The sequence below is a fragment of the Dryas octopetala genome, chromosome 2 (genome assembly GCF_963921425.1).
Source record: "Dryas octopetala chromosome 2, drDryOcto1.1, whole genome shotgun sequence".
NCBI lineage: Eukaryota > Viridiplantae > Streptophyta > Magnoliopsida > Rosales > Rosaceae > Dryas > Dryas octopetala.
Window position 1 is genome coordinate 22,998,397 of NC_141367.1, and position 21,710 is coordinate 23,020,106.

The 21,710-nt window shown below is 35.8% G+C and overlaps 2 protein-coding genes and 1 long non-coding RNA gene across 7 annotated transcripts; 2 read left to right on the forward strand and 1 right to left on the reverse strand.

Annotated features, from left to right (window-relative positions):
* The first annotated feature begins 6,434 nt into the window (after positions 1-6,434).
* Positions 6,435-7,268, forward strand: LOC147294276 (uncharacterized). Its single transcript, XR_015120931.1, has 3 exons — positions 6,435-6,636; positions 6,735-6,787; positions 6,920-7,268. It is a non-coding gene; the product is annotated as an uncharacterized LOC147294276 (long non-coding RNA).
* Positions 7,269-7,971: 703 nt separating this feature from the next.
* ALY3 (DNA binding protein) lies at positions 7,972-18,199 on the forward strand. 4 transcript variants are annotated; one of them, XM_086232539.1, is made up of 20 exons: positions 7,972-8,102; positions 8,888-9,010; positions 9,131-9,229; positions 9,319-9,381; positions 10,626-10,703; positions 10,902-11,091; positions 11,740-12,005; positions 12,098-12,467; positions 12,886-12,963; positions 13,489-13,676; positions 13,792-13,854; positions 14,421-14,729; positions 14,818-14,996; positions 15,105-15,387; positions 15,675-15,917; positions 16,021-16,173; positions 16,329-16,472; positions 16,618-16,833; positions 17,203-17,484; positions 17,892-18,199. In XM_086232539.1, exons 2-20 carry the CDS (start codon positions 8,906-8,908, stop codon positions 18,054-18,056), a joined length of 3,474 nt encoding a protein of 1,157 aa, XP_086088665.1. In that variant the 5' UTR covers positions 7,972-8,102; positions 8,888-8,905; the 3' UTR covers positions 18,057-18,199. The 4 variants fall into 4 exon arrangements, with proteins under 4 accessions (XP_086088665.1, XP_086088666.1, XP_086088667.1 ...); XM_086232540.1 differs by having other exon boundaries at positions 13,798-13,854; XM_086232541.1 differs by having other exon boundaries at positions 10,902-11,079.
* Positions 18,200-19,706: 1,507 nt separating this feature from the next.
* On the reverse strand, positions 19,707-21,076 carry LOC147294278 (E3 ubiquitin-protein ligase). Of its 2 annotated transcripts, XM_086232613.1 has the most exons (5): positions 20,757-21,076; positions 20,517-20,671; positions 20,344-20,408; positions 20,179-20,262; positions 19,707-20,055 (listed from the first exon to the last, which is right to left on the reverse strand). In XM_086232613.1, exons 1-5 carry the CDS (start codon positions 20,855-20,857, stop codon positions 19,990-19,992), a joined length of 471 nt encoding a protein of 156 aa, XP_086088739.1. In that variant the 5' UTR covers positions 20,858-21,076; the 3' UTR covers positions 19,707-19,989. The 2 variants fall into 2 exon arrangements, with proteins under 2 accessions (XP_086088739.1, XP_086088738.1); XM_086232612.1 differs by having other exon boundaries at positions 20,179-20,408.
* Positions 21,077-21,710: the final 634 nt, after the last annotated feature.

Below are 21,710 nucleotides of genomic sequence, written 5' to 3' on the forward strand. Positions count from 1 at the left end.
GTCGAAGTGGCTGAGGTTCGTCCTCCCTTGCCTGGCGACCTAGGTATTCCGCTTCTGGTTCCCATACGTTTGTAAAAGGCTCCATTTTTCAATTTAACACAAGTAAGACAAGGTGTAAATAGTTAATGAAGTATCATCACGCTTGCATTAAAAAAAAATGATATCTAAAAGTTGATAAATAAATGAGGAAATTACTTGAGTTCTACACGTACGGTGGCTAGTCAGTGTATTAATTTATCAATAATGCTAGTTGTCTCACTTTTTTTTTTTTACATTTGTATCCCACCTGATGTGTCATTACTTTATTAGAAGGGTATTTCCTTTTTTTTTTTTTTAGGTTTTATTTTTTAATTTTTAGTGTCTAATGTATGAATGTCATGTAAGATGGTATGAAATGTGGTATAAAAATGTAGTAAGTGTAGCATTACTGTTAATTTATGTATGTCAACACACACTTTCCTCCCGCATTAGAGCGCGCTAAACTTTAGGCATAGTTTAAAGAGCGTGAATGCATGCATGGTACTTCACGTAAAAATAATCTATACTTTTAGGAACGTTATACGTGTCATTTTTCCTTTTAAAATGCATACTATTTATTGCAATTATTGTGATCCAGGAACTTAATTTATTAATTATTTAAATGACAAAAAAATTTCCTCTATTTTATACTTATCAAGATATATCTCAACTTCCATAGTCTTTTTTTTTTTTTAGGGATTTACAATTCAATTTGTAATATCATGTACATGTTTTAGCCACATTCAGTGTACTGTACAGCATTGCTCTATCATTTTCCTAGTCAGCCAGTGTGACATATCCTTAACCTTGTAACCAATCATTGTATGTGTGAGATGTGGAGATAACAAATCACAGGCTGCCATGTGTAAGCAACGTTCAGAAAGGGTCAATCTGCTTGACCTAGAAACCCACTATTAATTGGTTATGATGTAGAGGTGGCTGCCAAGCAAATCCTCATAGAGAGATCGATTAGTATCGTTCTATAGTTCGGGTTTTTCTTGTTTGGCCTTGTTGTAGAGAGAAATGGAGGAAAATCAAAGCATCATTCAATCGAAGAGACTCAAACACAAACATTTATTGGTTTATATCATGAGTCATACTTCAAATCGGATCAATGTTTTACTAAAAAATGTAAACCCCTTTCTCTCTTCTTATATATAAAATGTAAGTCATACGTTTTTTTGTTCTCAAACATGAGTACGTTTAGATCAGGAGTCAGATTTCAAATCGGATCAATGGAAAGATTAGCAGAAATTGCAAGACTCCCTTTCATAAGATTACCAGAAATCCACTGCCCCCAAATGTGTTTGGGCCCCACTATCTCCCGCTATAGGTTTTATCTCTTGATTATTCAAAGCTTCCAACATTGTTTTTGGGCCAAAAATGATACTTCTGATTTCAAACTATTGCAATGTCAAGCCATTTTTGTTGAACAAATCCGACAATGCTTCTGCTGTAATATATGATACTGTTATACTGCTTTCATAACAGTGCAAGGAATCCTTATACAATATTAATTAGCATATCTGTTGTGAGATCTTGAAACTAGCTTCAATGGTGTTCAGTGGATTTTGTTAAGAGAGACCTTAATGAAGTATGAAGAATTGCCCATCCCATCTCCCTTGGTGGAAGATATGGAGTATTTCCTGGTCCACCTTTTTTTGGGAGAGATTGTAAAACCCTTTATACATATTCTGTATAAACACACAATCTAAAAACACTAGACATGTATAATCACCATTGCATAAGTATAACACATGTGAGAATAAACTTACCTGAAGAAGCCATGTCGTCCAACCAGCACAGAGTACCAAATAGCATAGATCGATGATTTGTGTGGTCAGGGACCTGAGCCTTATATAGAGTCTTGATAAAACCGTGTACCTCCCATTAAGATATCTATGGTTCAATCCTAGTATAACTCTATATAATGACTAATTAATTAATGCTTTGTTTATAGTATAAGGCAGCTCACTATCATAATCCCATTCTGATCGATTAGGAATATGACTTAGTTGAGCTTAAACTGTTGTAGTTTGATTAATACTCCTATCACTTGGCTCTTAAGTTTTATTAGCATTGTCAGCATCCGAATAGAACAAGGATTGAGTTCATTAATTTCTTACAAGAGATCTGGAGTAGTATCGGCCAAACAATTTGTGGCCTCCACATATATAGAGCTGGGCAGCAACAAATATTCAAGTAGATTTAGGGTTTAATTTGGACATGTATATCAACTAAACAAACTGTATTATCATGTGCTAGCCAAAAAAATGATGATTTGTATTTGTTAGTTCAGTTTTCTCAACTAAAGCTGCATATGAAAATTGTTGGATCAATGAATTACCATATGTTTGTAACTCTAATTTGTAATATTGTGTTGTCACATTAATATGGTGCAACTTGAAAGGAGATGACTAATTCTTATCCTTTTTTTTTTTTGTAATCGAGGGTGTCGTGGGCCAGTTTTCACGTACCTCCCTTGAGCATGTCTAATTCTTATCTTTAATATTAAGAAAACACTGTTGAAATATATCAACCATACTGGGTATTTATTCCTCTCATAAGAGTCAAGTTGGAGCCTGAGCCACATATAAATTGATTTAACCCGCAAATTACCCTTTGCATAAGAGACTGCAGCTGGAATGGTTTTGGTCTTGTTTTTTTTATTTATGAATATTTGATTCTTGAACCCGCAATTTTCCGAGTCGTTTTTCAGAGAAGAAAGATGAGGGGTGAGGGAAGGAGGGGATTGGGGGGGAATTACTTATGTCGTTTAGTGATTTGGTCTGAATAGTCACTCAAATCGCGTCACAGAATTAGTAGAGTAGTAAAAAATGTATACTAGTACAATTATCATACATCCTTACAAAGTAAGACGAAACTATTTTGAGGGGTGTAGGCTTACAAAATTATTTTGAATATGCATATATATGTTTTGAGGGGTGTAGTGTCACTCAAAAAATGTGTTATACCATTTATATATGCTAATTGTATGATGATTTAATATATGTATAATAAACACAGTTTCACAATTTCGTATTAATTTTTTTAATATGGAAAAAATACATATATCTTTTATAATTTTTAGATACTATTGAAATTATGTGAGAAATATATTGAGATATTGGTGAGAATTAAATGGTTTTAAAATAAATGTAATGGCTCTTTTTGGATAGATATAGGTAGACAAGGAATCTCCTGCATCAGTTGGTAGTCGACATTGGACTCACAAAGGTACTTGATAATTCCTTTTGTTTTTTTTTTTTCTTTTTTGTGTTATTTAATCATGTAGTTGGATTTAATTGTTTTATGTTCTTTTCAAACAGACTCAGAAAATATTGATGGAAGGATCCATCCAGTGCTCCAGTGCTCTCAGGCCATTTATGATGAATTTGGGGAACCACATGGTGACCATATATAATGAGCATGGAGCAGATCGAAAATGAATATATATGCTGATGGTAATGGCCATAAAGAATAAGCAGCATGTGGTAGTCACGATGGGCATGGAGCTGAAAATGATGATCCTAATGAGCCATGATTTTCATTAGCTCACATGCACTGTGGAATTTCATGGTAATGGGCAATGTATTTTGTTTTAGGTGAATCAATGCAATAGATAATAGTTTTAGCAGTACTATATAGTATGATGTGTTTGTTTTATGAAGTATAGTAAGCTCGATCAAACGGTAAGGAACAAGCCACTAGTTAGGTTTCGATCTATAAATTAACTCCATGTAAAAAGATAAAGCTAATTAATATGCATGTGAGATGCAAAAGATACAAACACACTCATTCCTGAACACAAAAATTTGTAAAGTACTTGAACTCCAAGGAAAATGTAAAGAAGTAACACGCTAATAGCCTAATACTAATTAATGAATGAACATATATGCTATGCACTCTGCAGTTACTTTTATATCGCTTCTTTTCTCCTTAATGGAAAAACTAGCTTGCAGAACGAATGAGCTAGCAAGGCATGAAACAAATTAATGCCAAAATAGCCAGCTCCATGTGTTGAGGGAATCATGATGCCAAAATCAGTCAAATGGCTATAGAGGAAATTTAGAGTCCAAACGGGTTAGCCATATCCAAGATGTGTACGTGTCATATATTGAGATGTGTTATGCGCAAATAGCCAAGGAAAAAAAAAATTACAGCTTGCACCAGTAAGATCATGAGGGCAACGCATTGACCTCATCAGTCAGAAAACAGATCCCCCTAACCATGTAAATCTTGAAAGGTTTCATAATTCATATGCATGGAGATCAGTTCAAACAAGAAGAAATAAGCCACATATAATTGATCGATCTAACCCGCAAGTTATCCCTAATTTGCAACTGGCATTGTTTTGGTTTTTTTGATGAATATTTGATCGTTGCACCCACAATTTTCTTAGTCGTTTTTCATTTCGATTCTTTCTCATTTCTCATTATGTTCTTAAATAGTGTTCAAATAGAGGGGGAAGAGGGACAGCTTTATAGAGAAAAAAGATGAGGGGGAAGGAAGGAAGTGGGGGGGGGGGGGAAGTACTTATGTAGTTTTGTAGGATGAACGTGTTGATTTGTATAGTAAAAATACAATTTTCTAATTAGGTCACTCAAATGGCGTCACATAATTAGTATAATAAAAAATACTTATCATACTATACAAATCTTTACAAAGTAAAACGAAGCATAAACAATTATTAAAGTATTGTCATAACATAGTATAAATGGTATTTTTGCCGATACCAAATTTGACACTTTTTATACCATACCATTCGGTATTTTACAGTACGGTTTGCCGTTTTTTTCGATACATAATAAGGTAAAAAAAACTCACCCCTACGCTAGCGTATTCATATAAACACACTTCAGTCCCGCGCTAGAATTCGTTTAACCGTAAATAAGATTTAAAGAGCGCTAATGCATAGTGCTTTACGTGGAACTCTTTCCATACTTTTTAATAAATGAGATACTTTTCGTATTTGAAATGCACGGCGTTTATTGAAATTATTGTGATCAACTTTATTAATTAATTATCTACACGACTTTTTTTTTCTAACTTATTAAATTCTTTTTTTTTTTGGGCAAGTGTGAAGAGATTCATTAAAGAGGCACCAAGCCAGGAAAAAACAACAAAAGGGCCAAGGCCCAAAGAAAAAACAAGAGAAAAACAGCCCAAACAAGAGGCCCAACTCAAGAAGAGAAGGTGCAGACTGAGCTAAACAAGAAAAAAAGAAAACACGATAACCCTAATCCTGATACAGGGAGGAGCAGCCGCCGCCAAGACCGAATTCTGTCACCAACCACGCGGGTTCGCAGCGAGATGAGCCACAGCCACAAGCGCACTCCAGCCACAAAATAGCAACCAAAACCCAAACTGAAACCCCGACAAAAGCGCAAAAACCCAAACCAAAACTCACTAGGCAAACACCAAGATCCAAACATCACCTTCCAGAACGGCAAACATGGCCCCTGCAAAATGGAACAACACTGAGAGATGGGTATGTAATGGGGTGACGGGGACGAACCGCACGGCACCCACTGAGACAACTCGCCGAATAGGCGGGTAAGGCAGGAGGAAGATCCATTCAGATTTGGGGTTTGAGGAGTGAGAAGGTTGAAGGAGAGAATGGTAATAGAGGTGAAGTACTGAGGAGGAGAGAGAGGGATGATGGTGTAGGCATGGAAATCTAGGGATTCAAAATGTGGGTTGCAGGAGAAAGGATTAGGAGATAAAAGAGAAAGAGTAAAGGGTAAAATAGCTCCCAAAGAAGAGAGAGGAGCTCCCATTAACAGGAGAGCAGCTGAGACAGAACTCAGGGAAGGAACACCCATTTCGGGTGGAAAACAAAGGAAAGAGAGAAGGGGCAGGAGGGAGAGGGACAGAGGAGCACCCCTCTCCCTCCTGAAGCTTGCTGGTGTGTGGAGGAGAGAGAACAGAGGTTTTTTGTTTCACAAGACTTTTGTTTCACAACTTCTATATTGTCTTTTCTTGTCCTACAGCTTTTTTTTTTTTTTTTTTGAGTGCATATTCTTGCTCTAAAACTTTTTTTTTTTTTTTGGCCACTTGCTCTAAAACTTAAATCGGAAACACTGTCATCCATTAGCTCAATTCTTAAACCAGTTTAAACGTTCATTGTTTTTAGACACATTGAGCGTGCAGCATTGCGCACTCTATCATTTTCCTAGTCAGTCAGTATGACATAATTCCATGACCTGGTGACCAATCTTTTTTTTTTTTTTGAAATGTGGTGACCAATCATTATATGTGTGAGATGTGGCAATAACAAATTAGAGGCTGCCACATGTAAGTATTTATTGGCAATAAACCTTCAAAACATAATAGAGGTAGACGTACTGCAGACACCCACTATATATTGGTTAAGATGTAGAGGTGGTGCAAAACATAATAGAGATCTATCAGTATCCACTGCAAGAAAGGACTTTGGGGATTTCGTCGCCCAAAGTCTGAGTTTGAGTTTTTTCTTGCTTGGCCTAGCTCTCGTTTTAGAAAGAAATGGAGGAAAATCAAAGCATCCTTCAGTTCTCAAGTCGGAAGAGGCTGAAAACCAAACATTTTTTGATTCAGAATCTAACTTCACATCGGAATAATGATTTACCAGAAAATGTAAGTCAATTTCTTTTATCTCTTGTTATATGTAAGATTCTCATTTTTTTTTCTTTTTTATTTGTTCTCAAACTGACACAAACATCTTTTTGTTTCAGATCAAGATTCTAGTTCAACTTCACATCGGACCAATGACAAATCACCAGAAGATGTAAGACTCTCGATAACTGATCCCTAATTGTTATATATAATTTTAATTTCTAATATTTTTTTTAATATCAATCGAGTTTCAGTTTCTTCCATGGCTTTGAATATTAATTTTCTTAATGTGAATTAATAACAGGATGAAGACTGTATCGAGATGAAGTTATCTCCATACTCTGGACTTGATCTTGAGAAGCCTCAACACCAATTGGAGATGGTCATAATATTAGTTTGATCATGTAGTTAGGGCTGGGCAGTGCTGACAGGATTCAGAGGAACCATAGGTATCAGCCAAACAAGATGTGGGCAGCAAGGAAGTACTCAGGCAGAGTTGTGCGCAGCAAGGAATTAGTACTCAAGCAGAGATTAGAGTTAGGGTTAGGATTAGGGTTTGGATTACGTATACCAAAAACAAAATGTAATTGTGCTAGCCAGAAAATGATGATGTGTAATTGTTATTTCAATTTCTCAACTAAAATAGCATAGGAAATTATCGGATCAATGATTTACCAAATATTTGTAACTTTTATTTGTAAATTATTAATATTTATTTTTCTAGCTTATAAGAGTTAAATTAGTTGTTCTTTTACATACAACAACATAATTAATCAATCTAACTCGCAGAATATCTTTTACATGACATAACAAATTGTTTTTCGATAAATATTAATTCGATCTTGCACCTTGAATATTCCAATTCATTTCCTGTTTTGATTCTTTCACATTTCAATCTCGAATGGAAAGATTTTTTTGTCGTTCAAGATTGATACACACACGGTGCGACAGGTGCATAATTGTACAATTACTCATTTTAAAGATATTATTAATTTTCATTTTTGGTATATTGGCGGGCCGAAGCCCAACAATAAAAGACTAACCAGCCAAATCTTATCTAAGCCCATACGAAACCAACTCATCTGCAAAGTGCAATAATAAGAATATATTTACTTTTGTTTTTGAGAAGAACAATATATTTACTTAAAAATGATATATCTGATATTTCAAAAAAAAAAAAAAAGCTGTTTTTTTTTATATTATCAGGCCAAAAAAAAAGAGACCAAAATATTTGATGGCATATATTTAAAATTAACACGTGGCACGTGCACAGTTGAAAAACCCAGGGAAAATTACAAAATTGTTGAGGCCAATTAAGAGTGTTTTAAAGTTTCGCGGTTATGCCCTCCATCCAATCTCTCATTTCATTCCTCCTCTACTTGTCTTCTCATTCTCTTCTACTCAACCACTACCGCCATCTCACAGTTCCAGTGCTGCTCGATTGCTCTCTCACCTCTATGCCTCACAACGTGGACACTCTCTAATCGGTGAGCAAACAATCATCCTAGCTCCATTTCCTCTTTCAATTTCTCTCTCTATGTTAGGGTTATCAAATTCCTGAATTTCAAGCGCTTTACTTAACGTGTTGGTGCTTTGGGACTTCGATCTCTGTTTGGTTGCTGAGAAAGCCGCGAACAGGAAAAGAAAGCGGAATTTGTCTATTTTTTACTGTTTTTTGTTTTTAATGGAATTTTTTTCCTCTGCTCGGAGTTTTTTTTTTTTTGGGGGATCGGTTTTTAGCTGATTGTATCGCTTAAGAACTTTCTTTTGTGCTATTTTGAAAGAAATGGAGCTTAGGATTTTGTGAACTTTTGTGTTCGAGAGTGGATTTACTGTTATTTTCCTGCTCGATTCTCGGCAACCAAACGCTAATACCAAGTTATCTGGTTGAGGTAGCTTTAGTTTTGAGCTCCATGGTCAAGAACTAAGAAATTTTTTCTTCCCTAGTTTTTACATAAAATTGGCGGGAAAATGGAGAATTTAATTTAATTTTTTTATTTTTAAAAGATCATATTGTTCACATATATAGAGGATTGAAATACAAGCTTTATTATACTCAAGTGAAATTATGAATTTTTCTTCTTGTAGGATGGAAGATAGGATTAGTGTAGATTATGATGTAATCTGAAGTTTCGTAGGATGATTCGATCTGAGGCAACCACATATTACTTGCATATTTTGTTATTGATATTGGCATAAATTAGTGTGCGGCCTTGCTCTTTCTTTTGGGTATTACTTTGCTGACTTATGTTTTCTTCGTTTTATGTTTCAGATCACAAGGAATTTAGTCATGCCCCCGACAAGAAAATCAAGGAGTGTGAATAAGCGATTTTCTTATATTAACGAGGATGCTTCTAATAGATATGGAGAGAATGCCAACAGAAGTGGGCAGAAAGTGAGTCCTGACTTTGATCGGAGGATGTTTGTTATCAGAAATTTGTTGTAATTGAGTATCTTTGTATTCCTTTATTATTCTTATTATCTGGATGCTTTTTCTCCGTCCTCTCATGTGCAGAAGAGAAAGTTATCTGACATGTTAGGGCCTCAATGGAGCAAGGAAGAGCTAGAGCATTTCTATGAAGCATACCGCAAGTATGGAAAAGACTGGAAGAAGGTTAGTACAAATTTATGATACTCTTCACATGACTAACAAATTAGGGCCCCCAGTAAGCTTACTAGTTTACTTATAATTTGTGTTTTTAGGTGGCTGCTATAGTACGTCACCGGTCTGTGGAAATGGTAGAGGCCCTTTACACTATGAATAAGGTATGTGCAGGATATACTGACTTTTATATTGTAATGCATCTGGACTCTATCTTGATCCATACGATAGAGTCCAGATGCATCAAACTTAATGTCTAAAAGATTTGTTGATGGTCATGGTATTTTATTATTTTCCTTCTTCTGATGCGAGGCATTGCAATTATATTCACAGTGGAAGGTTTTCCTCTACTGACTTAAGTTCTGGTGTTTCCATGTCACTACAAGTCCACCATGGTTTGGAGTTTCGAGTTGTTTGAGAAAACTCTAATTATATAAGATTTGGCACCATTTTAGTCAGTTGAACAGACTTCAGTCAATGTTTGATGAATTTTTTTATTTTTTTATGAGAAACAAATTTATTAAGCATAAAACCATAGTACAAATTACAAAGGTTCAGTGGACAAGAGATCCACCTTCATCCTGATACAAAAACATCAGAACAAAACCAGAACTCCTCTTACATGATTTACATCTACCTCATCGCAGCTCCCCAATCTAGTAGAATAACAGAAAATGATAGATCCCTAAAAAATGGAGGCACTGAAGCCCATGACAATGCTCAAAGTCTGACTTCATCCCATGAGATTTCTAGTTCATCCCGGTATAATCCTCAAAGTTTTCTGTCCAATCAAATTACCCACAAAACAGCTAGCACCCTATAATTCCTCAGGATCTTTGCATTCCTCCTTCCTCCAAAAGCCTTAAGCTTTTCACAAAAAATCTTTGAAGGTAATTGTGGAATAACCCAACAGACCCCAGCAGCCTCAACCAACCACCACCATAGCCCCAAAGAATATGGACAGTATAAGAACAAATAAGTCCCCGATTCCATCTCTTGCTTGCACCGTGCACACCAATTAGGAGACAGACAAGCATTGGGTCTTCTTCTTGGGATCAAATCAAATGTGCTTGCCTTTTCATGAGCAATTATCCAAGCCAAAAACCCGTACCTTAGGAGGGGCACTAGACTTCCAAATCATTGATGAAATTTTGTTGTTTGAGTTTTTCAATCTCATATGAATTTAAAAAACAGAATTCGAATTGGCAGAGCTTGAGTAAACACATTAAGTTTTATGTTTACAATTGGACAAAATTTGCTGATTCCACAATTTTGAATGTCTATGTGTACCCAGCAGAAAAGTTAATGTCTATGCTTTTTATGTTAAATATGTCTTAATTTTTTTTATAAAAAAATCATAACCTTTATCTATAGCATGTGGTGAATCAGGATTGTGCTATATTTTCAGGCCTATTTATCTCTTCCTGAGGGTACTGCTTCTGTGGTTGGCCTAAAAGCAATGATGACTGACCACTACTGTCTACTGGTAAGATTGAATATCAATTTAACCAGGGTTTTGTAGATTACTATATGAACTTACCTTCTGGGAGTATTCTTGTGGGTGGTTGTGGTACTTCAGATTGGCTTTACCTTTATTTTGAGCAAATCAATGGTCAGTTGTTTTTGTACTTCTACAAACACTGCATGGGGGAAAAACTCATATAAGAGGACTCTGACCTTGCAGGGAGGAAGCGACAGTGAGCAAGAAAGCATTGAGGGTGCAGGAACCTCTAGAAAACCTCAAAAGCATGCAAGGGGAAAATTTCGGACTGACGCCTCAAAAGGATTAGAAGGATATATTCCAGATTTTTCACAGTCCCATTCAATTGCTGCAAGTAATGACTGCCTGTCACTGTTGAAGAGTAGGCGCTCTGGTGGGAAATGATTGTGATTTGTGTGTGTGTGTTAATGTGTCTATGATTTGCATTTATATTGTTTGTTTTTTACTTTTAGGGAGGAGGTGGGGGTGTGGTTGTCTTTTACTCATCTGGTGCTTGGACCAAAGTAGTTTGACTGCTGCCTTTTATGCTGTTCAAGTCATAGTTGCACACTATAATTTATAAGCAAAGCTTCAATACCTACTAGGAAAATATGGTGCAACTTGTGAAAAAATGTTGGTTTCTTGTTATGTATGTTTCCCCCCTTTGTCTTTGGAAAAGAGAAATTGGTGGCAGGTGCAAGAAATTAGTTTATTATTCAGCTTTAAATGCTATAATTTAGGGATTTGATTTTCAGCTTTAAATGTTATTCAAGTCTTTTTAGGTACTTTATTAATTTAGGATTCATCATATAAATAGGTCTTTGTATAATTGAATCCAAGAGTTTTGCATATTGAATTGAGATTACAGAATTAAAGTTGGCCTACTTTTCTTGCTCGTATTCTACTCCATATCTTCTCTATCTACATTTTTTATTTCCTTTTTTCTTCTTGGTTCTTTAAAAATTCATTTCCTCTTCTTTGGTTTTATTTTACATTTATTTCACTTCATTGATGTTAACTCCATGTTTGGAATTTCTTTCAGGAATTAGGCCTCATGCTGTTAAAAAAAGGACTCCTCGAGTCCCTGTAGCATATTCTTATGATAAAGATAACAGTAGAAAGTATTTTTCACCAGCCAGGCAAGGTTTAAAATTTAATGCAGATGCTAATGATGATGATGTTGCTCATGAGATAGCATTGGCATTGACTCATGCTTCGCAGAGAGGTGGTTCTCCCCTAGTTTCTTGGACACCTAAGAGAAAAGCCAAAGGCACTACACCATCACCTGTTTGGAAGGGTGAAAGAATGGTAATATTATTATTTAAAAGAAAGCATCCTTGCTTCTCAAAAACTATTTCCAGATAATAATTTAATCGTTCATGATCCCTTCTTTCATTTAGTTTGCAGAATCAGAATTGACTATTTCCAGTCTCCGTGGTAGTGAAATGGATGAAGGTGGTTGTGAATTAAGCTTAGGAAGCACAGAAACTGATAATGGAGACTATGACAGAGATGAAAGGTATGAAATGGGTAGAGAAGGCACTGGTACTCAACAAAGGGGGAAGAGACACTTTGTAAAGAAGCAAGAAGTTGAAGAGAGTAAAAACAATCACCTTGAAGACATAAAAGAAGCATGTAGTGGAACAGAGGAAGGGCATAAACTAGGTACTATCAAGGGAAAGCTTGAAACTAAAGTTGTGGATGTGAAAGTTGCGAGGTCCTTTTATAAGGATACAAGAAAGAAAAGTAAAAAAGCTCTGATCGGAGGAGGTATGTTAGCAATATTTTAAGCCAGGCTCTCTCCCCCTTCTTAACCTCTCTTCCCATGTAACACTAATATCTGGTATTCTTGTATACAACCTGTTTTCTTTACAATTTCCGGCTAGATACTTTTGATTTGTATAACAGGTATCTTTGAGGTAGGTTTGGCTCTTTTGCTATTTTCTCGCATTTCTCTTTGAGACATCTGGGTTATTTTGGCTTTTGTGTTCGTGTCTGTATCTAACCATCTAGAAAAACATGAGTACTCTATAGTGTTAAAAAAAAACTATCTTGAGTGTAGACAAGGCAACTTATTGCTTTCCACTTTTGTTTTCAGTTTCAACTTTAGATATGATCACTCTGTTTTCCATCCAATCTGTTGAAGCATGTTCTGATATTATTCATTCCAACTGTGCTCTCCATGTAGATGAAGGCTCTCCCTTTGATGCGCTACAAACTTTGGCAGATCTATCCTTGATGATGCCCGAAACAACTGCTGATACGGGTAAGACATTTGTGCTCTGTCAAATAAGCTTTTCTGATGCTATTCTGCAAGGACCACTGGGGTTTATCTCTTTTCGTGTCCTTATTTTAAGGTGGATATATATAATGCATCTGCATTTTTATTTTTCTCCTTCTAATGCTAGTATACAATATCATAATTCAAAAACGTTCTTATTCTTGTCATTTTAGAGTTATGTTACTTGTTACCCTATCAAGGGCTTTTAATGAAATACAATGGATTCATTCGAAATAATTGCTCGCCAATCTCTTTTTATATTTCATAACACTGTTAACGTGAATTATACTTTGCATGCTTGAATTAAGCTAATATACTGTCTTTTTATCTGTTCTGCTGAGGAGTCTTATGTGTCAATATGTTGCTACAATATGCTTTTGGCTCTCTTGAGGATGGCAAATCAGTAAACTTTGGGTGATGTTAATGATGCGATAGTTTATAGATCCTCTTTAACGGCTACCTAATGTAATTTACTCAATCTTTGATTTTTTGTTGGTTATGTGTGTTTAGAGTCATCTGCGCATGTCAACGAAGAAATTTTCAATATGGCTAACAAGTCTAAACTGAAAGGAAGTCGTTCAATTTCTGGCGTTGAAGGCACTGCTTTTAAAACATCTAAACTTGGAAAACTCAAAGAGGGAGTTCACCAGTCTAACGCTGGAATGCAAAAAAGAAAACAGAAGTCATTGCCATCTAAAGTAAGGACAATAGCACTTTCCCTACAAATTGATCCACTTTTGCTTTACTTGTGGTACTCAAATATGGTCCATCTGGTAGTGGCATGAATTCCTGACCAGGTGTGACATTATTTAGTTGCAGATATATAAGAATGAAGCTCAAACTGACTGTCATTGGAGTGACAATCAAAAGATTGAGGTGGGTATGTCTTTTCACCTTAACTTCACAAAGTTTTCACTTTTCAGTGACTTTGTTATTACTTTTAAAAAAATCTAGATCTTATATACTAAATAAGTCTAGTAGGTATTCTTTTTTTCTACAAAGGCAAATAAGGCTCGACATACTTATCTTCAGAAGGGAATGTCTCCTTTCCTTTGTTTGATCCCTTAAAAAAAGGTTTTGGTACAGAGCAAGATACTTTCTTTATACTTGCTATGTTTTATAAGCTGATCAAAGTGGATATGATATTCTTGCCCTTTTATTTTAATCAATTCCTCTAGTTATACTATTAACTTCCATATCTGATTCTGTTGTAATCAGAAAGGAAGCCTCATATTTTTGCATCGAAATTATTAAGGGTTGTGTTCCTCTTATAGTCTTATTTCTTTTTGAAAGCTCAGTACAGACTTCGGATTGAAATTATAATTTCATGTTTATCTTGTCGGTTCTTATGGTAGTCACAATATGATATTGTTCTTTTTAATTTTCATGTGCCTATAATAACTTTTCACTTCTGGTTTTTATACTCCCGCACTTGGTTTCAGGCTACAGAAGAGGTGAAGAAGTCTGTGAATAAAGGTAAACGGTCTTCTTATACTACGCACCCAAAGCAACGGAAATTGGTGAAGCCTCTAGGGAATACCTCTTCTAGTACTGCTCGTAAAAGGGAAGTGAACAATTCAGGTTTATCAACTGTACAAGTTCCATCTGCAAACCAGCCCAACTTACCTATGAAAGACAGGAGTAAATGGAAGATGGACATACAGAAAGATACAAAGTCTTTTGAGAGTATTTTAGACAACCTGCCTAATAAACCGATTCCTGCATTTCATAACAGGGAACTAAATCTTAAGGTCAAACATGTGCCATCACTTATATTGCCATATGATTTTCTTGAATCTTTGATTATGTTTCATATATAGGTCTACATTGCATTTACAGGAAAAACTTTCTAATTGCTTATCTCGTCATCAAGTGCGGAGGTGGTGTGCTTTTGAATGGTTTTACAGTGCAATTGATTACCCATGGTTTGCTAAAAGGGAGTTTGTGGAGTACTTGAATCATGTTGGATTGGGTCATGTTCCAAGATTGACTCGTGTTGAATGGGGTGTCATAAGGAGGTAAATGCCCCTGATCTGCTTCTTTCACTGGCAATTCATATTGCCTTTTGCAGAAATTTTTTATGAAATGTCTGCTGCGAAATATTTTATTGGTACTTGTTGGTGCAGTTCCCTTGGCAGACCACGGAGATTTTCTGAGCAGTTTCTGAAAGAAGAAAAAGAGAAGCTTAATCAGTACCGGGAGTCTGTTAGAAAGCATTATGCTGAACTTAATGCTGGCTCAAGGGAAGGACTTCCAACTGATTTAGCTCGGCCATTATCAGTTGGGCAACATGTCATTGCTTTTCATCCCAAGGCAAGAGAGATCCATAATGGAATTGTACTAACTGTTGGCCATAATAGGTGTTGTGTTCAGTTTGACCAGCCTGAACTAGGGGTTGAATATATCTTGGTAATTAGCTTCCCTGATCACATTACTTTATGACATAATTACATTTTCATTTAAATATCAAGAAACCATTGTCAATTTTTGTATGCCTTTCAACCGTGCTGCATCAATTTCTAGCTCTAGAATGTAATTGTGAGAGCATTTTTGTGTTTTTTTTTTCTTTAGTTCTTTTCCATTGACAGCTTACAATTTTCACTCTTGAACTCAAACTATTTTAGTAGACAGGGCAATGTTTGTCTTTCATGTTGTTGTTCCTTTCTAATGGCTAGGTGTAATGACTTTCATCACAGGATATTGATTGCATGCCCTTAAATCCAGCGGAAAATTTGCCTGCTTCTTTCACAATGCACAATGTCATTGTCAACAAATATATTGAGAACTTTAAGGAGCTCAAGATTAATGAACAACTGAAAAAAGGGAAGACTGAAGGGTATATGAAGATTGCCTCTAGCGACAACCTGCATAGCACTGATGTTCGATGTGCTATTCCGCCATCAACCCTTCATATCAATAAATCATCAAAGCAAACAGAGGTTAGTTGTGATTCCAGTTGCCAAACATATTTTGGTTATTTTTATAAATCATCAAAATAAAGAATAATTATGCCATTTTCTAAGTAGAAACTGTTTTGGCTAGGGGAACTCATCAAGATTTACCGTACAAGCTAAAGTTGGGCCTGGTGAGACTGCTAGTACAAAAGTGGAAAATTCTTCAAGTCCTGCTCAGATCCAAGCAAAGGAAGCTGATGTAAAAGCTTTATTTGAGTTGACTCGCGCACTTGACAAAAAGGTGTACTGCTGGATAAATATTTTTATATCAATCTTAGATGCAACCATTGGAAAAATGTCTTATATTTAGAGGGGTAAAAAGTGATTATACCTATTCAACTCCTGTCAATATTGGTAAATGAGAATTGAATTGATGGATCATGTTGAAACTTGTAGGAAGCTGTGGTCTCTGAGCTGAGGCGCATGAATGATGAGGTTTTGGAAAGCCAAAGAGATGGAGACAACTCTATCAAGGATTCTGAGCCTTTTAAAAAGGAATATGCTGCTGTACTCTTACAGTTGCATGAGGTTAATGACCAGGTATTAGTCTCCATGGTCCCAATGGTAGGTTCATTCCATTTTTTCTATCATGTGCTATCTTGCTTGCAACTATGCAGCAATTAAGTGACTATTTGAGAGAGAGAGAGAGAGAGAGAGACACAAGCTGATTGCCTTTCGTGTGCAGGTTTCTTCTGCTCTTCTTTGCTTGAGACAACGCAACACATATAGAGGGAGCTCCCCACTTATGTTGGCAAAGCCCATGACTGGTTTAAGCGACCCTGGTGGCCATTTAAGCTCTCGTGGGTATTCTTGTCATGCCCAAGAATCAGCATCTCATGTGTATGAAATTGTTGAAGGTTCAAGAGCAAAGGCCCGCAAAATGGTTGATGCAGCTATGCAGGTAGAGTAAGGCCGTCTAATGCTATCTTATATCCCAGTCCCTCTGCAGTTATTGCTATGTAAATAAATTAAGATTAGAATGAGGTGATAGTTGATGAGTAAATGTTTGTTTGGGCCCTTGGGGAGCATATTTTTTGGGTAGTAGTATGTGCTAGGACTTGAATTTAGCAATTGAGGCATACATGTTGCCCAATGATGGTCGCAACTGGGTAAATGGCAGATGATTTGGTTTCTAATGAGTGAATCTTTTTGAGCCATGCCACCAGCGTACACAAATGACACTAGCCAATCTATCATGGCCACTTTATTGCATGAACTCCAAAATAGTTTTTGTACTCTGACAACAATTTTATCTTAATTACTATTTCAGGCAGTTTCTTCCTTGAGGAGGGAAAATACCCTTGAGAGAATTGAGGAGGTTATAGACTTTGTAAGTAAACGGCTTGCAGAGGATGATTTTGGCACGGTAGCAATGGGATCTTCTACCCCTGCAGATCCAGTTCTGGTTTCTCAGGATCAATCAACTGCCTTTACATCAAAGCCAATTAGTTGTGCACCTGATCCTAAGTCAAACAATTCATCCAACCAAAATGAAGAAAAAGTCCTTTCAGACCTTATTGCAAATTGTGTAGCAGCTTTAGTTATGATTCAGGTAATTATAGTATATGTTGCATAATTTTTGTCGACTGCGTGATTTCTCTCGATGAAATAATCTCATTACCAAACCAGAAAGTTGGACTTAGAGCAATTGCCCTTCTTTTGGGGTGACTCCCCTCTGGTTGTGCCTCTTAGCTGCTTTTCACATACAAGTGCTTTTACGATTTGTTTGTTTGTTGTCAAGTCATCATCTGTTTGAATTTCTAGATTCAATGATCACTTTGTGCCTCGTCAAATTTATCAAAATGTTTTAAATCGTGAGAGGCTTTGAGTAAATATGCTAATCCTCTCCAAATTTTTCTCAGTCTAGTAATCAAGGTTACTAGATACAAGGTTATATGTTTCCCTTTCCAGTTTGTTGATTATAACATTGATTTTTGATTTTTGCCACACAAAATGCAGACATGTACAGCACGACAGTTTCCACCGGCTGATGTCGCCCAGGTATTAGATCATGCCGTTACTAGTTTGCAGCCATTTTGTCCACAGAACGTTTCAGTTTATGGAGAGATTCAAAAGTGCATGGGAATTATTAGGAACCAGATACTGGCGCTCGTGCCTACATAGATTCACTCTGCCTAAATATGCGATGTGCATTGTTTTGTTTATCCTTAACCCTCTATCTACTCAACCATCACCAGAATCAAATACTTGTATAGAAGTATCTTGAGTATGTTGTATGTATTAGCATTATCAGCACATGAACCTAACATTCATATCTTTTTTTACGTGATGAGGTATATATATAATATAAATGTTGTAGAAAAAGAGAGATGGTATAAATGTTTTGTGAGAGGTTCTGTTAGAGTTTGGACCTCTTCATTTTCAACAAACTCAAATTGACTTAGCTGGAAATTTTCAAATTGTAGAGTGGGATTTGAAATTTGTTAACATGGTACGTGCGTACCATGAGCTTATTACATTAACCTTGTTCCAATCTCATTTTTATAGTGTTTTCATCACCACATTAATATGTTGATTCCACTTATAAAAGAAATAATACTAATTAAAATTTCCTTCCTTTTTTTTTATATATATCCTTTCTACTTTAAACATCCAAACAAAGAAAATAGAAAGTTGAATCCTTCAGTTCTCATTCCATTTCCTCTGCATTATTAGAAAAATGTTTTCACCAAGCAAGCACATAATCTGATAGAGCTATGGAAACCATACCATTGATTATGTAAATTCTTTTTGTCGGAAAAACTTTTGTTTGGATGTGTTGTTTTCGTTCAGATATCAAATTGTCAGTCTAATAACTCATGTCAAACTTTCTTGAAAAAAGAAGATTACCCTCCTTTCCATCCAATTCAAGACATACTATCAAGGTCAATTATGTTAAAAACTGAAAATGAAAGAAATTTTTCTTTACCGAAAAATGAAATAATTCTCGGATGAGACAAAAGTATGGAGAAAATATAATTATGGCATAAATTCAATTTAGGCACATAACTATATATGCTATTTCAATGGGGTCCACGAACTTTCAAATATTTCAAATATACACCTGATTTATTATGTAAATTGAAAAATGAAATTTCATCCATCAATTTATTGAGAGATCAGTTAAATGTCAGCTTGTCTTTTGCTAACGGGGATTAATTGGCGACGTGGCACCAACTCAGCATACATTTCCTGCCAAATGAGCAACACATGTCCACTTGACACGGGCCCACACACCCATCACCTCTTTCCCGCTCGTCGAACGCTCTCCTGACCATTTAGTCTCTAAAAAACATCAAGTTTTCCCCCAAATTCGAATATAAATATCTCACTTGTGTTCAACGAGCGAGAAAGAGATGATGAGTTTGTGGACCCGTGTCAGGGGTTAGGTGGACTTGTGTCGCTCATTTGGCGGGAAATGAGCGACACGAGTCCACCTAACCCCTAACACAGGAGAGAGTTAATGAGCGACACGGGTCCACCTAACCCCTGACACGGTCCCACAAACTCTCTTTCTCTATTATTATTAAATTGTGGGCCCGTATCACTCATTTGGCGGAAAATGTTTGCTGAGATAGCGCCACATCGCCAATTAATCCCAGTCAGCAAAAGCCAAACTGTCATTTAACTGATTTCTCAACGAATCAATGGACATAAATTCATTTTTCAATTTAGATAATAGATCGGATATATATTTGAAATATTTTAAAGTTCATGAACCTCGTTGAAATAGTTTTTATAGTTATGTGTTTAAATTGAATTTATGCCTATAATTATATAACCACGCAGTTCAACCACTTGCATCAAAGGGATCAATTGAATTCAATTGAAATAATGTATAAACCCTGAACCCCCTCTTCTAAATGTACTGGAACAAATTGTTCAAGCTGACAGTAACACTCTATGCAATCAAGCCAAAAAGAACAAAATGCAAATGTGCTTTGTTGTACAATGTGGTACAGAAGCATACAACTCACATCTTCCACCTAGCTTTTTGAAGCTCTCTCTATCTAATTCCAATTTCCAGGCACCAAAATTAAACTATAATTCCATCCAATCACACTTTTAACTTCTTCTTTTTAGGCTTTTTGACCAGAGCAGCACACCCAGTGTCCTCCACTATCTGCAGCACAACAGAAGTTGGTAGCAATTTAGCAAAAGAGGCATCAACAGAAATCAAAACCCAATTAAAGAAAGTGAATGACAAAAACCCATCAATGAATTGAAACATTTCTCTCTAAATCACCTTTTGCTTTTTCTTCTTCTGCTTTTTATTCTTTTTCTTCTTCTTGCGTTCAGAATTTCCCACATTTTCTTCTTGTTGAGTACCCTGCATTTTTGTATAACTTAGAAGCATCATCTTCTTCTGTCTCAAAAGAAAAGCAAACACTGGAAACACTGAAAAAATCACCTCAGCATCAGAGTCACCGAAGGAGTCTACATGTCGTATGCTTCTTCCAGAATTAGAAGCGCCACCTGAGTACCCCCAACAAAAAAAAAAAACAAACAAATTCTTTCTCATTACATTGATTAAAAAGCAAATGTCTCTGACTAATAAGATGTTGAATGGAAGAGTGTGGTTACTGGCAAAAACGGTGCGTTTTGCGTTCTGGACAGCACGTTCCAGAAGATTGGGGTTGATGGAGGCCAATCCATCTGGATTCTGCAGCTTTCTTTCGAGAAATTTCGCCAAGGCCGCTGCTTTATTCGTCTTCAACGGACCTCCAGGATGAGCCAACCTATATGTATATATATATATATATATAATCTCACTCAGAGAACAAAGAAAACCCTAGAAGAAGAAGAAACTGAATAAAATAATACCTCGGTTGGGGACGAGGAGGAGGTAAAGGTGCGAATTTGCTGCCTCTTAAAGCCCTCTTTTCTTCTTCGCTTAACTCCTCTGCTCTTTCTTCATTCACCATCTCCGATTCTTCTTCCTTCTCTCTCTGACGACGGCCGAGATCAAAGTAATGTAATTGATATTACTCCGACTGATTTTGTATCCGAAATTTGAAATTAATTTCGCTAATACTTTTTTTTTTTCTTAAAAATGATTTTATGATCTTTTGGGTAACGAGAAAAACCCACTCATATGGGAAGAAAACTGAAAGGACTCGGAGGGAAGAGCAGCAATGACAATTGACAAGGGACTAATCAATTATACGGTTCTGTACTTTCGTGCTTGATTGATAATTATTAAAAATTCGACCAAAAAAAGAAAGATAATTATTGAAAAGAAATGTAAAATAATTAAGAAAATTTTAACCATTACTAGGATAGATTGCTCCTTTGCTAGGATGGAGGGTTGGTTTTTTCTTTTGTTCAATAGATGGAGGGTTACCCAATACCAATAATATCAAACTCATTGTAAGTTGGAAACAACTTGCTATAACTATTAGAAGTATATATTTTGAATAATTATCAACATTTCTGAGAATTTTAAACAAGGGTTTATTTCATATTTAGTACTTAAATTTTGACCATTGTCTTAATGTGGTACCTAAATTTTTATTTGTCCCAATTGAGTACCTAAACTTTTATTTTGTGTTTAATAGGTACCAAAATGAATTTCTGTTAAAATTGTCAATAAAAGTTAGGGGCAATATAGTCAAAATATATTTTAATTATTTTCTTTATATGTTTAAAATTATTATAAAAAAAACACAACAAACAAAAAAAAATAAAAAATTATAATTAAAATATAAATTTTTTGAAGTGACTATATTGTCTTTAACTTTTGTTGACAATTTTAACAGAAATTCATTTTGGTACCTA